General features: G+C 39.3%; 1 protein-coding gene across 1 annotated transcript; it reads right to left on the bottom strand.

The window, feature by feature from the left end:
* Window positions 1–34: 34 nt before the first annotated feature.
* dbndd1 (dysbindin domain containing 1) lies at window positions 35–16745 on the bottom strand. The gene is made up of 4 exons (XM_061040172.1): window positions 16452–16745; window positions 12742–12888; window positions 7590–7727; window positions 35–1406 (listed from the first exon to the last, which is right to left on the bottom strand). Exons 1-4 carry the CDS (start codon window positions 16480–16482, stop codon window positions 1252–1254), a joined length of 471 nt encoding a protein of 156 aa, XP_060896155.1. The 5' UTR covers window positions 16483–16745; the 3' UTR covers window positions 35–1251.
* Window positions 16746–21465: the final 4720 nt, after the last annotated feature.

Raw genomic sequence — 21465 nt, 5'->3', positions numbered from 1 at the left:
GTAAAGTACAGAAAACAAAAAACACAACAACAGACACATTTTCAGGATATTTTATTCATTCTTCTATCATCCCAGTGTCACTTTTGATCCATTGTATCACAGCATTCAGAATTATTGGCACTCCTGGTAAAGAAAAGCTGAACATGAGATAAATAAATCAAGGGATCAGCTATAACCTTTGCCTAGAGAGATATGAAATATTGCATCAAATGTAAAATGCATCTTTAAAACGTGATTACAAAAACTGTTGGCACTTTGTTGTATTTTTGGCGTTCATGCAAAACTCACAACCGGTGCAGCTTCTCTTTATTTCTATCTTCAAATATCCTCCATTAAGCTCATGTCTCTCTTTCATCGGCGTATGAATTACAACTTTGAAGGGAACTTATTACCTTAGCCACAGCAACAAATGCAGCTGTCATTTATAAATGATCCAAAAAACATTTACCCCTAATGAAAAAAAAGTATTAAAGTAAGGAAAAGCGTGTTGCATATAGCTTGACACTTGGTCTGTTTATCTTGTGTGTCTTCTGCACCAAATGCCAATAATTCTTGAGGGCACTGTAAACCAAGTTCAGTGAGAGAAGTGCAAAATATTCATTCAGGGAACAGCACACATTTGTCATTGAGATGGAGAAGGTGTGATGGATACAAACAGCTTGGCCTCAGTGACATCCACTTCCACTGATCGAGTTACCTTCACTGCAGGAAAAGCAAGAAAAAACACCCTGTAACATATTTGAACCAACATATTTAGCAGCAGCCTCAGCTTAGTGTTTCACTTTGAAAAGCTCGATTGATTTATTATTCTCATTAGCTGGTCATTCAGTGTGAACCCCAGTTTCTGAACTTCAACAAACAAACAATTTTGGAACCACTCTGACTGTTTTCCACCCTGATAGGTTTCAGGATGGCGGCCATCCTCATACCCTGTCTGTCACTCAAAAACAAAGCTTAAAATCATCTGGCAGCTCAGAGTGCATTAAGAGCCCCTTGCATGAAAAACACAATGATTGTGTGTGTGTTTATTTATCTAAAAGAGGAGAGTGTGTGTATTGCACATCTCAAAATCTTAAGAGCACAGAGTTCTTTGTCCAGTGTTCAATCTGAACTTGAGCACCATGAAACATTATGTGAGTGCACAGTGGAAGATGGGGGGCCTCTCTGCCCACTTTGCATTCCCACTCGGGCTGTTCCTGTACTGCTCTAGGTTTTCTCCCTCTCTCTGATGTTTTCTCTTCTCTTCAGTTATCATGGCTGCTTCGGCCTTTCCAGTTTCATTAAGGGCTCCGCGGTGTCCGAGTCACTGTGGTGTTTCCTCTCTCTTGGATGCTCAACTTTGCTGCAGCGTGTCCACGAGGGGGAGCGCATGTAACCACCTCTGGGCAGCATGGGCTGGTGGGAACCTAAGAGCCAACATAAAACACAATGGCTAGTTAGCAGATATAAAGACAGATTCAAGAGAACACAAAAACACTGCACACCTGTTGTGTTTAACCAGGTTTAACTGAATATGTTATACATCGCTCTGTAACTTCTGAAAGCATTTTTATAATAATCTCCAGAGCTCTGCTCTTAAAATGTGAAAGACACTTTGGAAGACACAGTGACTGAGGCTTCTTCAGCTGCCAATGAAAGCATTTAGTCAATGGAAAACAGATCATTTTCTTTACCCAAATATTTAAATAAGCATGATTTTCTTTTCTTCCAGTTCTTCATTACACCACTAGATGGTGATGTTGAACAAAGCATTAGGACACAGACACAAAAGGGCATGACTGACACAGAGCAGACTACTTGCTCTGTCTTGCTTTACAAACCATTTTTAAGGTCATACTCAGTATCTGGCCAACATATCTCCCTAAAGGCACGTCTACAAACTCACACACATTAAACTCTGAGAGGCAAAGAATGAGAAAAAAGAATGAGAAAATGGGAAGGTGGAACACATGTATTGATCTCAGAAGATTGATGGCATCGCTGCTTGAATTTAATGAGGAGGACAACATCCTCCTGAGCAGCATGAAGGAGTCAGCTACAGCAAGCACCATGAACACCTGCTGACAACTGCTAGTGGTGTTTACGCTTATATGAAGTGTCTGTGCATGTACATACAGTATGACGTGAGCGTGTGTGTGATGCATGTTGTTTTTTATTTGTTTGATCAAACTCAGGTCCCGCTTGACCTGTTTTTTTTTATTGATATCCAGTGAAAATAACGGATGGACAGGAATAAAAAAAAAAAACTATATTCCACACACACACGCACTATATACAGTATATTTTTTTTCTTTTTGCTCCTCTCTATTGTTGTCACATACAGAGAGTACCCTGATCTATAGGATACTACGCTGTATTACTTCGGTGCTGCTGGCTGGCAGCCATCACATTCTTCACTCAGTATATTGCTGTAACTTCATTTTACTGAAACAGCAAACACAGAAAACCTGTGAAGGCACAGGGAAAACAAACGTAGTAGAAACCCAGGTTTGTGTTTATGTGTGCAGGACACACACTTGTATATGTGCTGGACAAAGCCCTTAATTTCAATCCTTCCAGGGCAACACTACTTGTTTTCTGTTCTAATCCTAGCTCAGCCCAATCAGTGATTGAGAAGTAGAGCAAGAATTTTTCACCTACTATAATGTGTAATGTTGTGAATGTCTGGAGCGATCCCAAAGGCAACACATGAGCTGGAATCAGTCTTTAAAAGGTGGTTGGGATATCCTACAGGGTATTTTCTGCCTCTGTCTGAAGCAGTGACATCACTGCAGGTGTTGTATGTATACTTGACAGCAGATGGGAAACACGTGCTGTGACATCATTTATTAGGGTGTGGTCCATTTTTTCTTGTCTGTGTATAAGAGTTGTTTTTTCAGGGAGATGTTTCTGTCCTCTACTGCACAAACCAAACAAACTGTCAGAGATAAAAACCCTTGTCATGGGACAAATAATGCAGTCAGACAGTATCATAGAATAATTTGAATTTCTACCATGGTTTGCTCTACTACAGAATTGTTGGTGAAACCTTTAACAAAAACCCTCTCTTAAACACAACTAATATTACTTAAACATTACAGAAAATGATCCTTGGTATCTTTACGGTTGATCAAGCTCGTCTTGAGTGTGACTAATGAGCAAATCTACTGGACAGAGTCAGCATTTTGTTATGTGGATGTGAAGCTTGTCTACAAAGAAAAGCTTGACAAAACACTAATTACTGCATGTTCTCCGCTCTCTGGGTTCGAGTTATGAAGTACAACTCAATAGTTTTAGTAATTGTAGATGAACTGAACATAAAGGAATGTGAATCAGATGGCCTAAAGTAAAGGACAGGGACATGGAAATGGGGGAAGAAAGACAGCCGGGTAAAAAAACAACAACACACAAATCTATAAATAATGTGCTAGTGTAGCTCCCAGGTTATGATAGCTGTCTAAATGGCTTTGAAGGGCCAGCCTTGTTTCCAGCAGGGAGAGTGAATTATTCAGGAACCTACATTAAGCATGAACCCTCTAACCCATCCTCTCCTCTCCTCTCCTCCTCTCCTCTCCTCTCCTCTATCAACCCTTCTCCTACCTGCTCAACACACAGTCAACAGTTTCTTGTACAGTTTTAGCCTCACGCAGTACAGCTCAATACTACTTTGTCACAAGTTAATTCAATTACAGTCCCTCTCTTTGTCCCCCACCCAGAACACACTTATGACAAATGAATTATCAATTACACGACATTTGTCATAGTCCTGTTTGCAATATTTAGCTAATATACTTTTGGCATGGTTGATAAAGACTTATCAATAATAACAGAGAACTGAAACATGAAGAAGGTTTTTCTGATGAAACAGAATAGCTGGTCCTTACAGCTCACAGAGATTTTCCAAAAAGTTTCTGTATAAATAATTATTTTCACTCACACAGCTTTTCATTGTCTGCCAAAACAACCCAAGATATCCTTATTGTCACAACCATCTCCAGTCTAAGCCAGTGCCCTAGAGTGTAAATATTGTTGTTTGTGTGTGAAATAGGTCTGCAGTTTTAATTGATTAAAACAATGTTGCATGTTTAAGGACATTGATAGGATCATGCATTTATTTCATCATGGATCAGATTACTTTTCAAATTGGCAAAAATAATCATAATCAAAATAATCCTATAATATCACTTTTCTACCCCTCAGCCAGCCGTGACCCAAACTGTGTTTATTACTAGCACTATATATCAAAATGCATCTCCATGCATCTTAATAATGTATCACATCTTCTAATTTCTTCACTATATTCACAATGCTACTATTCCACTTATAATAACAATACAAGGAGTTACATATTAAACTATTCTTCCACTATATTCCTAACACTACAGGGAGACATTATGTGGAAACAATCTTTTTTCATGCCTTCCTTGATCATGTAATTTACTATAAATCTTGTATAACCCTATAAGCTGCACAATATGTGGCTTTTTCAGAGCATCTTCTTGCAGACAAAATCACGAGCATCAATTTCACATGCTGCATTCTCTTGGGATTGTTATCTGTCCTCTGTATAAGCCCGATCTGTAGCCAGCATGGATAGAGACAGATATTGGGAATGAAGCAAAAAGGCAAGCTGAGAGGCAGAGCATGACAGGGAAGGAGGATTGTGTCTGCAGTGAGAGAGAGACAAAAACAGCAGAGAGGTGAGAGATATTCTGAAAGCCGTTTGAAGAAAGGAGCTGCTCAAAGTCATACATCTCATTTTGGAAGGTTGAAGACTTTTGACAAGGAAGAAAGTTTGCTCTGTTCCCTGATGGCTGATCCATTTTTATCCATAACTTATGCAGGCAAAAATACAAAAGTCACTGACATGTGGTGTTCACTGCCAGAGTTACATCAGAATCTGAATATGTCATTCTGAGTGTGCAAACCTTCAATCATCGTTGGGATTTTGTTCCTCTCACAGATAAACAACATCATAACGGTGGTATACAGCTGTGCCTCAGTGAATGTGAGACCTTGGATATAAAGTATCTTGGCTGTTGTTTCTTCTGCAACTGGCTACAAGCAGCTGTCCTGTCACTAACAAAATACTGAGACACTTTGGAGTGGTGGTATCAGGGAGAACAGCTGAGAAAAGGAAACAGGCAAAGAGTCTGCCTGACTGTTTGAACATGAATTTAAAAAGGTAGAATCATATAATGCTATCATTTGTGTTCACATGCACTGACCATGCATGCAGCCTGCAACAGTTACTCCTGTGACTGTACAATACTCTTTATCTACATCTATCTTTATAAGTCTTACTTATATTTATTATTTTATTGCTATATCAGTTTATATATCCTTATTTTCTTTATGATATATTATGTATAGGAGAAACTGTTAAAACTTGAACTTCCATCAAACTGAAGTGGATCACATAGAGCAGAATGTAAGATTTAACGATTTATCAAATGAAAGGACTTGCATGCAATGACTGAGTGTGTCTTTTCAATTCAATCAAAGTGGTTAACATCACAATTGATTAGTTATGAATTATGTGATTTCTTTTTTTCAACTCTGTCCCCTAAACTACCATCTCAGGAGCAAAAACATTCAGGACCAAAGTGAACAAAGTGCCCAGCAGAGTTAGACGTTTAATTGTTTTCTAGCCTGTTAAAGTCAGCTATAATGTTCCTCATTCAAATGTATCAAAATAAAATGTGACACTGGTAGTGATGAGCAATTCTACTGAAGACCCTGATCTGCTGGGCTGCTGCTCTGCTTCATTCGAGAGTTGGAGCACAGTCTGCTCCATGATGAAGATGATGATGGTAGTTGCCCCATAACAGCTGACAATATCTTCTAAACAATAATCCCTTGGGCTCCACTACAAACCCACTGTATACTGTACCAACAATAGGCAGACAAGACAGTAATCAGCTCATGAGAATGGTGGAGAGTTTGTGAAATGAAGCAGCTTAACGGACAGATATTTCCATCAGGAGATGGAAGAGACATCCTGCTATACATGGCTGGCTGTGGAGCTGCTGACAGTAGCTTGCACACAGATGGTCCACAGGGAACATAACTCACACTGACAAGCTGTGCCATGATACTGAACATTAGTAATAAACAGACAAGTGAAGGAAAAGAAAGAAGGATGTTAAAGATTTAGGAAATAAGAAGAAAACAAAACTGAAAAAGGAACATTGTAGTTTTATGTAGATACAAAAACCTGATTAAGCTTTTTAAATATTACTGAGTGACGATTATGACCAGTTTAACAGGATTCAAACAGTGGAGTCATCAATCCTTAGCAATGATATCTGCAAACATGTGATCAGCCTCCAGCCACTGTTGGTGGTTTGATCATTCACCCTCTGACCATTATGAACATTTTGACCTGTCAACAGAGTGATGAATAAATGTGAGTAGCCTAGAATTATTCTCAGACAAACACAGCATGATACAGCCCTTTTTATTTCAAATATGACTTTAAGAAGTCGGACATTTTTATTAAGAAATCATGATATTAACTTCTGACAGGCAGAGTCCACGCACAGGATGTACAAGATGTTTTCAGTGGACCTTTAAATCGTAAAACCCTCTGTGCATGCTGAGAGGCAAGAATGTTTGAGGAGAAGAGAGTTCACTGTCCGCATGCACGATGAGGCTCCCAGGTCATGAATAAAACATGACAAAGATTTTATGCTTCCTTTTGGAAACTGGCGGAAAGACATGCTAACCTTTATCTCGTACCTGCTGCTGTGTGACCCACATGTAGGTTGACCTGCTTCTATTCTTCTATATGCATGTCTGCTGAGAGTGTCAGCAAGTGCCAATAACTGTAATCTTAAATCTTGATCGTGTAAGTGCATGAAGTCCACATACCACATTTAATCAATTTGACTCGAATGCCACTGGTCTGGTACACCTTAACCTAACAGTGTTTTAGAATGATATGCTTAGAAAGTTGTGTCTCTAAATGTTATCATCCCATAGGATCTGAATGAAATAGTTTCTCATAAGAATCAAACGAAGTGAGCCGGTTGAAAAAAAACAAGTGTAACCTTTTTATATTCAAGGAGCAGTTTATACATGACACTTTGAAATATGTTTTTTTATGAGTCCCTGAAGGAATCGTTACAGCTCAGCAGCCCTTTTAAAGGACCCTGCTGGGCTATTAAGATATAAAAAGCTCATTCCCTTTTCTCTCTCTCCCTGTCTCTCTGACACAAAGTCAAGATATAAAAAAAAAAAGACTGCAGGGACAAATTTAATTTAGCAAACGCTTCCCTCAGCAATCAAAGGATATGAGTAACACTCTGACCCAACCAAGCCTTTTTTTTTTTTTAAATGAAGCTTAGGGGTGCAAGGAAAATATGTAGAAGACGTTTAAATGATTTGTTTTAAGACTTGTATGAATTTAAGTATGTGCATGGACTATGGGGCAGCAGGTGTGGCTGTCACGGTTTATTTCATAGACAGTGTGTGCATGCACGCATGGTTTACCATTTTCTGACCTGTAGCTTGGATGTAATGCATTGGTCTTAAAACAGTGAAAAACTACCTTTTATTCCAGTTTTTCTTTCATCGATTGAGGACACAATTCATTTACATTTTTTTACCTGCTGGGGACTCGTTGTGGTTCTCCTCATCAGAGTCGGCAAAAACTTCAGCCAGTTCCTGGTCTGACATGTCAGTCAGCTCTGTCAGATCCAGGAGGTCAAAATGCACCTCCAGAGAAGACACGCTGCTCAGCGGTTCTAGAAGGCCAACAGAGAGAGAGAAGAACAGAGAGGTTGAGAGATTAAAAAAATGATCCACTGGTTTTTGCTGACAATGCAGAAGAAAAGTGGCTCCTTAAAAGAGAAGCTGGAGAAGTAGAACTGCATTTATTCTAAACACAAACCTCCTCCTCAGCTGCTCTAGAATCGAAACCTCTCTTAGAAGCAGGTCAATAACTGGTACTTGGGGTGTTAATGTAAAATTGATTTCAACAAAGAACATATTTACTGGATATCAACACATCACACACGTGTGAGGTGTGACATATTTCTGAGCTCTGCACTGTAGTCAGTGAGTGTCTCCGTTTCACCACGACACTTGTGTTTTAGCACAGGCAGTAACTAAACAAATGGAAGCCAGAGCTGAAGTTAGCAGAGATGAAAATAGTTTTTTAAATCATTGTGCTCTTCATCTTTCTCCTGGGAGTGTTGCACCTGTTCATTTCTGCACAAGCTCCTGCTACATACAGCAGGGTCATATTCACATGTGGTGTGCATCAACGTGCCGGGCTCAGCATTCCAATTAGGCTGTCTCAAAGCTGACATTTTTAATATTATGTATGTATTCAACCTCTAGGTACACATGCAAAGCCTAGCAAGGGTACAAGAACAGCTGCTTGTCTCAGCATCACCCAAATTAGGAACCAATTCTGTGTAACATGGCTGAACGAATCTGCGATTACTGACCATTATAGTATTAAGGATGTTTGGGGAGTGCACTGAGGCAGGTGGGGGTGTGAATGTGTTCCTATATGAAGCAGAGGATGCATGCTCGCCTGCCATGCAATGTCAAGTCTGAATGGAACACTTCACTGGTTGATTGTGGGAGAAAACAATAGGTTGTGTGACAGGTTGAATGCTGTTATTAACCCGTGTTGTTTGAGAAAGTGCTTTGCTTTTAGAATGAGAGCTACTCTTCTGCTGCTTGTTGTCTGCCGCTGCACTCAAGACCCTGCACTGTCCTCCTTATTAAGCACGTATTGATTTTAAGACTGAGCATCAGGCTCAAGCAGTGTCTCGTCATTTTGCAATGTTTCATTAAAAACACTCACCACCAGGAATGCCAGGAGACATGTTGAATGAAAAATGGGAAGGCGGTGAGTATAAGAGAATACCAATTAAAAATAAAAGAAAGAAAATTAGGAGACCTGGGAGTTTGAATTCCTGGGGGAAAATGAAGGGGATTGAGTGGATTGAACACCTTCCCCTGATGCTGTGGTCAACTAGTAGGTCGGGACCCAAAAGTGGGTCGCTAATGTGTTCCTGTCAAAAACTCTGAGGCACTTTTTAAACATATTAGTTTCATTCCGTCTCTGTGTTCTGTCACATATTTTGTACCATCTAAAGTCCAAAATGCACCATTTTTTATTAAAAAATCTGACTGGTTGAAAAACCTAAGTCAAGATTTCTCAATAAGAAGTGTTGGGTCCTGAGGCTGGATCAGCTGAGAACCACTGCCCTAATGCACATGACCCATGTAGATAATATGACATGCATAATCTAAGCCAGTGATCATGTGGCCATACAATAAATGCTCCACAGGAAATATTAGAAATCATAAGGCTACAAAAGGACACTAAAGAACATAGAAGAAGGAGACTGCACAAAAACAGAGAAAGTAGCTATAAGAGAAGTATTGAGGTGGATTGGACAGTTTGATCATTTGTAATTTTTAATGATTCTGGGAGATCCCTCAGGGCTCCATTCCAGCCCGGCTTTGTTTATTCTACGCATGTTCAAGTTTTAAACATCAATGAAAACATTTTTCACTGTTTGTCTGATTTTAAATCACATCAGAAATTCAGCCCAAGCTTCAGAAAACCACTGGGTTTCCAGAGGATGGGGTTATTACCATTAAGGTGTCTTGCTCTAAGGTAGAAGCCTGGATGGTAACCCCTTCAAAGTTAAATGTTAAGTGATGACAGATTACCAATAAGAAATTCAATGAATGAAATATGTTCTTGACCACACTGGAGGCTTAACTAGATGCACCATCCAGAAACATTACAAATATCCAACTTCCTTATCATTCTGTGAAATGAGCTGCCTGAGGCTTGACTTCTTCAGTACAATATAACAGATCTATTATTTATTTCAAGACTCTGAGGGCCACATTCCAGTTAATAGAATTGTTCAACTTAACCACTTCAATTATTGCATCATAAACTACTGCACCACATGTAATGAAAGAGCCCCAATAGACTGAGTCTGTGGTATACAGTCAGAGCTCCTTCAATCTTCAAACGTCATTTTGTCTACCGTCGGATGAAGAAACAGTAATGGCTATATACTGTGCAATTGCTGGGTGACAAGGAGAATAAAAAACATTTGACTAATTTCACCTTTTTATCACCTCAGCTTTCCTCTTCACATTTTGTGAATATATTTTACTTTTCTTACAGGCTGTCTGCTTAAAGCCATCAGGGGGTCTCCACCCCTTTTCAGGAACAGTGAAGAGGAGGCAGTGAAACAGGGAGGTTGGAAACTGTGGATAAGAAGATATAGAGAGAAGAGGCAAAAGCAGACGCAAGGTGATGGAAGATTCAGGGACGAGAAAGAGGATCATGAAGAGGAAGGAAGGCCTTATTCCAAAGCAAAACACTGCATTATTTGCTGCCATTATTTTCAATTGGTTACAACGTTCTCCCCGTTCAACTGCACATGTTTTTTTTAAACTGCCTCTATCCCATCTCTTTTTTTTCCTCTCCCACACCCTTTCTCCTTGAATAATTGATCAGTACGTTTTCTCTCTCAGGCAGACACACTGAAACAACTGCCTTCTTACAAGCCAATCAGGGGAGCTCGGCGGACGCCAGTGGGGATGACTGACAATGAAAAATTCACGCCGAGACAAAAAAAGAGGAGTCTGCGTCTGAAGCAGATGGATGATGTAATGGAGCACCTTTTCTTCTTACAGCAAACACATCCTTCATGGCCTGCAAAACCAAATGTGTGCACTGTGTTCAGATCCATTTGTAACCCTTCGATACATATCTTTATTTAACCACAACATGTCGATTATGTCACACTTGATAATCCAGCCTTTGTAGTTAATGTGTGTGAAATGAAGGTCCTTTAATTCTTTGAAAAGCAATATGATGTTTCTTTGAACCTTAAATATCAAAGAAAGATATCTGCTTGCTGTCAATTGGATGTTCTATAAAAAAGCATCCCCATTTTATTTTATTTCCCTTTTCTTTCTCCCCACTCTATCTGTAGAGGTACTGAGCAGGAAGAACAAAGAAAAGGGAGGATTGGAAAGAGGGAGGGGTTCAGATTTGTGAAAATGATAAGAGAACAGAGGGTAAGTGCCTGGTACGTGGATCGGTCCAGTCCCACTTTTCTTAGGTCAACAGTCCAGCCTGATAATAATCATTTTCTCAAACAAATAAAATATGTAGGAAGTGTATTTTCTGACAGTGGCTCACTAAACAGTCAAACATCACTTCAAAGTTTCCCTGAGTAAATCTGGTAGCATTATTCTCATCCATAGCTCTCAGGTAAACTGAGTTGTATTTTCTTACTTTGTCACACACATACAGTGAGCATGTCGCAAAACCCCTCTCCAGTACATCATGATTTATTCAACACCTCCTGATGAAGGCAATTTAGCCAAAAATGTTCGATATGTGGCCTGTAAAGCTTTCAGGAGAAGAGAAGTAAGATGGGTTTTATTTTAAGCTGTAAAATAAACTTCTTCCCTTTAACAGCTGGATTCTGCTATTAAAGATCAATACAGATAAAACCTTTTTTTTTTTTTTTTTTTACTCTAAGGCTTCATAGCAGTAGCCATACATTTTTAATCTCAAATTCGTTCACAGCTTCCCAAACAAAAAGTAACAATAGACAAGTTCTCCGCACTGCAGGCAGTTTTATTTGGGTTTGTACGGGTGCACCTGTCCTGAGTGCTGTTGTTTTTCTTATAAGGGACTTTATTTAGCTACCAAATGAGAACTTGTTTTTTATCCAGGATCTTATGAAGATGTTAATGAAGATTTTAGGCAGATTGCACCAGGCGTAACAAATAGAGGAATCAGGGGTATTTGTGGTGCCCTGGTTCAAAAGATAAAACTGTGCCATCCAGATTGAAGCTGCAATGAGGCTCTGCTATGGACAATCTTGTAAAAAAGTGAAAGCACAGATACTGTACATTTGAATTTGACTCCTAATCTCTCAACAACATAAGAGTAAGAATTACATCCTATAAAAGGAGAAAGCTCATTCCGAAAACACAACTTCTCAGGATAAGATTTGACTATCACTTTGCGAATATTTAGAGCAGCAGTGATATTTATTTCTCATCTTTTGCTTGACACACTGTTAGCTACCTTGCCAGGTGGCCAGTTTTATTAATAGGTCACATTCAATCACAGAGACGCAGACATTAGTGTCTGGTTGAGCTGTCTCTCTGAAAAAGTGTTTAGTTAGTGGAGCAGATAAAGGCTGCCTTGTCACCCTTGCAGCCCCAGTATCCGTCTCGGTGGTTTTGTGCCCTTGGCCTTGAGTCTAGCACGTACAGAGAAGCCTCTGTACGGGACGGATGCACAATGAGTCCTTTCAACCGAGGATTAGCTGTACTGGTCTCTGAGAGAGTGGGACGAGAACACCTCAAAGAGGCAGTGATCACTCAGTGGGATTCAAAATCAGAAAAGATCAAACTAAGTGAGCAGGCACAAGCAGTTAATGCATTAGTTCTCCACTGACAGACAATGGGATATTCATAATGTGTTACTATTTCACTGTAGATTAAACAACTAGTGACTGTCACTGATGAGGAACTGTTCAATAGAAGTTTATCATCCAGTGTCCTTCTCTATTATTTACAGTCTATAGTACTTCTTTAACCTTTGCCATATCCTTGTCTTGTGGAGATGATCCAGACATTTATCATCCATAATTTGCCCCTTAAACACCTCTGAGCAATTAATATTCATTACGGTCTGTTTTGCAGGCTTAATATGGCCCTCTCTTCACCCCTGCCCCTGGTACTCACGTCTCTTTTCTGTGATGTGCAGCAGGCTTGCGGTGTGCCCTGACAGGCTGCCCTCCTCCTCCCCACCTGCTGAGTGCTGGAAGAGCTCCTTGGACAGGTCACCTGAGCTGGAGGGCTTCAGCAGCTTCTGGATGTCCTTATTGGGCTCTACAAAGACACAGAGACACGGGAACAGTGAGACCAAGCGAGGTAGGAATACAAAGGTAGACAGTGATCGTATATATTTTGAATTCATACAAGGGATGCAAGTTAGCTATCAGCGTCTGACGTCTTGCGTTCCTTCACGCGATGACGTTTCAGTAACTTGAGTCACATGACCGATTACCTGCGCTGCCTGTGCTGTTTGATTGGTTGGTTCATATCACCGCTTCATCTAAATTAGAAGGTGAAGTCAGGCAAACATTTTTACTTAACCTCTTACTACAGCGGTCTGTGGAGTATAATACACTTCGCGTTGAAGTGAATTAGCTGATAATGGACAGATTAGTGTTTAATTTAAAAAGAGGACACGTGATTGATGCCAGGGCCAACTATTGCAAGGACCGACAACTTCACCTATTGCGGCCGGGAAAGGTGATATCGTGATAATTTGGACGACGACGACGACGAGGATGAAGAAGAGGATTGTTTGAAACAGTTGCAAATATACTGTAAGTTAGCCACTGTGGGCGGAGTCAGAGTTTATTGTTTCCATAGCAACGCAAGATGAATCTGACTTTAGACAACTTTATGTAGACTGTGATTTTGATTGTTGTTCATGGTTGTTGCATACTTTTTATAAATATTTATAGGCCTATTTATAGTATATGGCCTACTCTCATGTATTTGGTGTAACTGGAATATTTGAAACTCATTTTTACTGTAGTTTAGCTTTTGCTATTGTTTGGGTCAAAAGACCTCACTCAAACCGGATGACAAACATCTCAAACATTTATTCAAAAATAGAAAAACGAAGTCCACATAGGGTGTTAACAAAGTCTGAAAATAGAGGGTAGGCTACTTAAAATAGCCTCCCTTGAAATGCAGGAGTCCGCACAAACTCTGTTCTTCTATTTGAAACAGCTGAAAACACAGCAGGTGTGTGTGTGTGATTCAGCTCAATGAGGTAAGAACATGGAGTACTGAAGATGCCCATATGTAACAGCAAAAAAAAGTATTAAACTGCAACATAAATTACCTCAATTGCCAATGTGAAGGGTGCTGAGTAGCATTTAAGGAATACTGTAATAGACAACTCTCCCATCTGTCTGAAACAAAAATCTACCAAAATGATGGCATATTTCTTTTGAGTGATAACATGCAGAGCTGGCAGCAGATGGCTGGTGGAGCTATTTCTACATGAAGTATGTTTTTATATAGTAGAATTTCTCATTTGCTACAGCCAAGGACAAGGCAGAAAATGACAGACTCTGAATTCAACCTGAGAGACCCACTGTTTATTGTTGGGTATTGATCTTTTTTTTTTTTTTACTCCCAGCAAAGAGCCACACAAATTGAAGGGAGTATAGCATTACCTCTGCTGTTATAATGAAATGTTTGTTCAATACTTGGACTGGCTTTGGTTTCCATTTCCTTCACCTTCTTCAGCAAACATTGACTGTTGAACTCATTTCAGTTTCTGACCTTTTTCATCCACACATCCCGCCAAACTCTTAACTAATCCATTAAATAATCTGGGATATGTGTTATATGTTCTTTTCCTCATGTTACTGTGAGGATTTGTGCGTCCATGGGCTGCTCTAGTCACCACCTGCTGAGCCAGAAGAAAAAAAACAGAATAAGGAATATAATGCTGGTAAAAGACAGATCGCTGTAAGAGATATGGTCTGTTCAGGCTATGTCTGACCCTAACTCTCTCAAGCTGTGAGCCATGCCTGTCTGTGAAGACAGATGGAGAGAGAGAGAGGGAGGATGAGAGCGATGTATTGTACATTTGCCAAAACTTGACACAAACTCACTGTCTCTGTTCAATAAATTGATCTTTCATGGTGCAGGCAGAAGGAATTAAAATCCTCTACCAACACCCTTTTAGCTAGGTCAGTCTTTGTACCTGCTGATTACAATCTATTTATAGTAATGCTTGGAAAATATTTACTATTTAATATGCAGTGTCTCATACTTAGAGGTACACACTTATTGAGCACAAGGGATGGGTTCAGAAGATGTCAACTTCTCCACTGAGTTAATTGTCAACACTTTTCAATGATATTTGAACATTTACTAACAATATAAATTCTATTTATCAAGCAGAGCTGGGTGTGTTTTATCTAAAAAAAAAAGGCATTTATTGAAGGACGTTGTTGGTTCACAGCAGCCGCTTTGTCACATTACAAATCCTTATTCCTACAAGTCACACTTTAAAACCCTGTCTTGTGATGCATCATAATAACACTGTTAGCTAAATTCCATTTTATTATAATGAGCATATCATATCATTTGTCATGTGCATTGGTCAGGTATTTCTTGCAGTCAGAATTAATGTTCAGCATTCAGATACTGTTAGTCAACATAGAGGAGTGGCACAAAACCACAGCAGGAAAAAGCATCTAAAATATAACTGTGACAATGTACTGCAATATACAGTGACAGGCATAAGTATTCAATCGCCTTTAACTTTTTCCATAACTGATAGTGCTACAAACTGGAATTTAAGTTGTTTTTTTTCCTTCTTTTTTTTTCTCTTTGAGACACAGAAGAGAAGTCCAGAATCGCAGAAATCAGTTGGATGCACGAGTTAAGAGGGGCAGAATTTTGCACCTGATCTTAGATTGGGGCTAAACAGTTATTTCTGTGCTAATTTTGAAGAGCTTCTAATAACCCCCACCCCCGCCACACTACAAAACGATAGGCTATATTGTGCTTGTCTATTAATAATATAATCACTACAAGGGACATTTTTAGTATTCAACATGACAAATCCAGAAAGTAGAAGGGAGGCAAATACTTGTGCATGGTGCTGCAGTGACAGTAGAGACTGTTTTTGAGCTCAAGACACAACAGAGTATAAAAAGCAGAGGATGAATGCACAGCTGACCAACCCTCTGCTGCTTTGTTTCACTTTGAACGTCATACCATGCATATCTTTTTTATTTATCAAATCTAATGTCATAATCTGTTTCACACACTATTAAGACCTGTATCCCTCACAATACTCCTACCCTCTAGATAAACAGTTAAATCATCCATTCTTTGACGGTTTTGAAGCTGTTACAGTCCAATAGTGGCACTAAGGCTTTGTGTAGTGCTACCAGGCTTCTCTGGATGGACTTTACACAAAGGACCATGTGTGTCCACTATTGTGCTGCAACTTCATTATGTGCCCGGCTTTTGTGTGGTTGACCTACAGTGTAGGATATAAAAAGACCTGTACTGCTGGTGCAATAGATTAAACATCAGACTTGATTGTAGAAACAAACCCTTCACAACTCGACTCAAGGTGATGAGCCAAAATAGAGTAATGGTGCACTGCAATCTTTTATCTTGGCTAGACACAAAAAAATAAGTGTTATGATTAAAGAGTGGCTTCTCTGACCCATATTTTTCAGTTCCAACATGTAAGTTAGAAGCAGCTTAAACAAGCTGTTTTAGGAAAGCCAATTACTTACAGCTGGCAGGCTACTCAGAGGACAAAGACACTTGGCATCCACCATGCCTGTGTGGTGAAACAAAAGCTGCAACGCGGAGAAAAATAATAGAAAAATGGCTCTTACCTGGGCTCCCTGCCCCTCCCTGAGCCTCCATGCAGCTCAGCCGACAGTGTCCTGCTGTTCACCACGCCAGCATCGGAGAGTGGAGGAGACGAACGGGGAGGGAGGAAGGGAGAGACAAGGGGAGTGTGTGTCTGTGGGTGTGCATGTGAGAGCAGGGTAGGATGGGTAGACACAGTGATACCTCAGCTCTCCAAACACACTGCTCCTCCTCCTTTTATTGTCCTCTGATGATCTAGATTTTCCAAACAGATGATGTTGGTTTCTCCTCTCTTGCAGTTCGACCGCCCTGCTCTGCCATGTGAGCCGTGTGAGCTCTGCACTGCCTCACAGAGAGAGTCTGCCACAGAGAGGGAGGTCTGGGAACAGCGACATCACGGCTGAGCCACTTGGTTTAGTAAATGCAGCATTGTGAGGCTTGGCTTGGTATGTTCAGAAAACACAGATAGAGTTTCAGGATAAAAAAAAGAGGGGGTGGAGAGGGGCTCTGGCAAAGTGCCCAGACTGACAGAGAGAGAGAGAGTGGGGTGACAGCGAGGTTGCAGTGGAGGGGGTAAATCAGTGTGTGAATGAGTTTGTCGGTATAACAATGTATGGATAAACCAGGTGGCAAATTGTTAAAGCTGATGATGGGACAGTTCATGTCGAATACAACCAGTTCAGCATTTTGCCTGGATGACTGAAAGACAGATGATTGAATATGTTGCACCATTAAACAGTTTAAGGACTAATCAGATGAAGAATTTTTAGATAATAAGTCCATCAAGAAATCACTAATCTGTGACAGTGAAAGTACTGAAGTGAGGTCAATAATGATTTTTGTAAATGGTTGATCTACCAAATATTTGTACGATAAACTGATGAAATGTTTTGACTAAAAATGTTATAAAGATGTGTGAAATGCTCATTACAATTTTGCACAGCCAACAAATCTGTCTTAAAATGCTTTTTTGTGTCAAACCAACAATCACCACTCTTCATAAGTAAAATGAGCAAATATTAAAAAACTAGAATCAGCAAACAGTAAAGCACTTTTTTGGCAAAATTACCAAAACATTTTTATCGAATTTGAAAACATTTTCGTCCATCAATGGATCATCCCAGCTGTACTGTCAATAACCTAAAAAAACATGTGTAATATAATAAACAATATTTATATAGGGCAGGGGCATACCAATGGGCTTACTATGGTTGTCTTGGCAAAACATTTCCATTTTATCCATATTGCTTATTTTTGTTCTTTCCTCAATATGTACATTTAAATTGTATGTGGGCATAAGTATGTTTGTGTGTTGCAATCTCAATATAATTTCTGTAATATCGATACAATGAATCCTAAAGGAAGAGAGAGAGAAGAATATCATTTACAGATATTTGGTTTCAATAGAAAAAGCTGGGCATGGTGCACCTTTCTGCTGAGAGAAATCTCTTGGTAAAGCTCGCCCTCTAGTGGTATGCTAAGACACCTTCAGGTAATAATATTATGATGGTTTCATGCTTAAAAAAAAAAAAAAGGAAACCCCAGCAGTTAAACCACTATCAACAGACTGGGCTCACATCTGTTTACTGCTCTGACTAAAGTCTCAGAACACATGTAACCAAAGAGCCAACATACTCTGTAATAGCAGATAATCAGATAAGGCAGCTTCATAGTTTATCATCAATTACATTGAAATGTCAAAGAACAAAACAGGAAAGTTACATTCAAATAACAATTTATAATAACACGGGAAAGAGGTCACAATGGACAAATATTATATATGCCATGTCTTGTCTTCCTAATTCTTATGTCTAATTATCTGTCATGATTTGGTCTGGTTTGTTTTGTTTTTTTCAGACTTCAGATCTTCTTGTTTTAGTTTTTCCTATTCTTCCCTAGTGTTGGTAGTTTCCCTTGTGTTTCTTTATATGTTTCCTGTTTTATTTTGTAATTTGTAATAGTGTTTCTCTCTTTTCTAGTGTGGATTGTTTAATTCTTGAGTTCTCTGTGTCTTTAGTGTTTTGTATTTTAGATTGTAGTCCTCAGTTGTCCTCAGTGTTTCTTGTCTTGTGTTTATTCCTGCCTCTATGTGTTTCCCTCCAGTTGGATTGGCCTCATTGTCTTCACCTGTGTCTGATTACCCCTGTCTATTTCAGTGTTCCTTCCCGCTTGTTGTCAGTTCGTTGTCGTATGTTAGTTGTTGGATGTGGTGTGTTACTTATTGGTCTTTGTCAGATGTTTCTAGTGTCAGTATTTCCTCGTGTTTCCTCATGACTCTTGGTTCTCTCCTTGTGGATTTTTAGTTGAATTTTGATTAACGTTGCTTGGGAACTTAAAGAAGTAAGCATTGTTTTGCCTTTTTTTGTTTAAAATAAATAGATTTCTTTCTGCACTTGGGTCCCCCTCTTTGTTTTTCAACACTTACCCTGACACTATCAGTTTTATCGGTGGAAAAGGATCGCTCCATAAGCCTTCCCAGCCAATAAGAAAAACATGATTTGTTGTTGAAAAGAAAAGGCCAAAATAATTATGCAAGACCCCCCTCAAAAAAGACTGCAACTGTTTTTGTGTTCTTTTGTCCAAGAGATCAAGCTGGGACTGCGGACCACGCCAAGGATTATGGGGTAAAGTAAGAGATAATCCAAAATGAACACAAGTTTAACTTTCTGTTGTTAAAACGAGCAGGATGGCTCTCTTGACGAGTAGGCCTGCATGTGGTAACATCTGTGTGATCGCATTACAAACTGTGAGAATTTGAGACGATCATACACTTGTGAAATCTCAGTGGTTCAACTTGTTTACGCTTGTTTACTGAGCAGTTGGCTTGGCCACCAGCTTTTTGTTTATGCTCTCTTGTATAGACGTGGCATGAACTTTTCCACACTGACCAACATCTCTCTTTTTAGTGGCACGTCTCGACAATTATAGAACTGATTGCCATATAGTAGGGTTCAAACATCCATGGGGCCCAGAGGATCAAACCTGAACCCTGAAATCAGGCTCAAACATTTCATGTCCAACTCAAGAGGAATTAGAATAACTTCTGACAGTGTCTTAGCATTTCGACAGCAGCAGGTAGCCTAAAATTTTAAGCAGTTCAATACTTAAAAAAAAAAAGAGAAATTAAATTACCATCAGTGTCAGCTGTAGTTTCTGTTAATTGCTTTTTTTTCCTCAAATGGTAGCATGCTGATATGCTAAACCAAAATAGTGACCATTGAAAGTATGATCCCAATACATAGATATTCTAATACAATTATTTCATTAAAATGAATACAGATGTGACATGTATGTATTAAAGTGTTATTATTGATACAAAGATCCTTGTATCAGTTGTGACCCTGAAGGCCACAAGCTGAAAGTCGTCGGCCTTTGTTAATAAAGTTGATCTTCATACTACAAGTGTTGCTGGAGCTTTTTGACCTCTTCAAGCCTTCATGCACCTTGATAGTCAGTGAAGTTGTGCAAGAAAATCCCGCTCTGCTTCTTTAGTTTTGAAGTCATTTTTTTCTCCTCCTGTCTTTACTTCTCATCGCTCCTTGTATAGAAGAATACTCACTGGCATTAGAAACTTTCCTCAGTTTCCCAATATCTGGGGGCAGACTGTCATACTGTCGTCACAGGAATATTTCAGACCATCTGCAACTACTTCAAGACGCCCACGTACACAACCAGCCACTAGAAATTCTCTGCAAGGAACACTGTCCAGAAGATTTCGGGGAAGACGACTTGAGCAACAAGAGGGCTCCCGTGCAAAGGTTTGATGTGTTCATTTCAGGGAGGTAAAATACAGTGTGGGTGCAGAATGCAGTGACCAGATTATACACATCATTATGTTAATACTTAACTAATACCTGTGTGATGCCTGAAAAACTCAGGTGGAGATAGAGATAACTTGGCATATTAGGAAAGGATAATTGTCTTACATTAGTGACATCAGTACCTATTTTGGCATGCCTTAAGTTGACACAAACACCTGCATATATACTGAAGATATGAATACTTCACATAGGCTAGGTATTATACCAGTTTGTCCAGCAATAAAACCTATATCAATGTTACACCAGCTTCAAAATACTATCCTAAATTGATTTCTGCTCTACGTAACTGGCGAGCTTCTGTGTTGTGTTGTGATAGTACTGAATGATGATGTGATGCCAGGATTCTTTTCAATGTCCACGTTTTATTATCTGGCCAGGAAAATCACAGAGAAAAACATAGAATGTAAAACCCTCCATGTAACTTCCCAGTCCACTCCAGATCCTATAGAGAAGTACAGCACATATGTGTGTTCATGTAAGTGACACTATACAGAATATTTAGATCTAATCACTACACCAATAGCTAGCAAAAGACATAACATTGTGGGGAATAAAAATATGCACAGAATAAATACAATTAAATAATGGATTTAGATTTTTTTAAACAATGGACACCCACCTCTCTCACAGGGAATCTTACAAAAGGGGAGAAAAGGGACAAAACAAATATAGCTTATAGAAATAACCAAAGAAGGAGGGCCTGCAAACTACAACACAAGTTCTTCATAAAGTAACACAGTCCTCTCAGAAAAACACAAAATAGACAATTGCCAGGAGCATATTTGACCCTATTAGGCTACATCTACTAACATCTAGCCACAACCAGGTTCACCTAACAGGCTATAAACTATCACCACTATAAACATTTTTATAAACAACTTGCACGGATTTCCTTTTCAGTGGCAGGTAATTAAAACGCAAGGCTACTTATATAATTCTTAATTTTCTTAATACCGTCAGGAAGCCTCAATTTTATATCATATACTGCTTTTAATTCTGTTAATTTCTTTCTTTTAATGTAGGCTCTTAAAATTGGCCCATATGTTGTCGAAAGATAATAAAATAAATAAGTAAATAAAACATATGGAGGAGGATGGATTCATGAAGTTAAAAAAGACTTCGTTAGCGACGTGGCTGATTTATCACAGGGTCTTCTGAAACATATAAATGTGTGAGGTCTTTGCAATGTTAAACGCTTCGGTTTCGCGTTTGGTTA

Source organism: Labrus mixtus, chromosome 1 (genome assembly GCF_963584025.1).
Source record: "Labrus mixtus chromosome 1, fLabMix1.1, whole genome shotgun sequence".
In the NCBI taxonomy this organism is placed as follows: domain Eukaryota; kingdom Metazoa; phylum Chordata; class Actinopteri; order Labriformes; family Labridae; genus Labrus; species Labrus mixtus.
This window is presented reverse-complemented; position numbering and strand designations above follow the sequence as displayed.

What these genes read in the sequence shown, in the direction of transcription:
- dbndd1 (XM_061040172.1), bottom strand. Translation starts at nt 16,482, where the DNA reads ATGGAGGCTCAGGGAGGGGCAGGGAGCCCAG. An exon ending in GCACATCACAGAAAAGAGAC is followed by an intron (nt 7,728 to 12,741) that starts GTGAGTACCAGG and finishes TTGGCCTTCTAG; the next exon opens with AACCGCTGAGCAGCGTGTCT. An exon ending in CCACAACGAGTCCCCAGCAG is followed by an intron (nt 1,407 to 7,589) that starts GTAAAAAAATGT and finishes GTTGGCTCTTAG; the next exon opens with GTTCCCACCAGCCCATGCTG.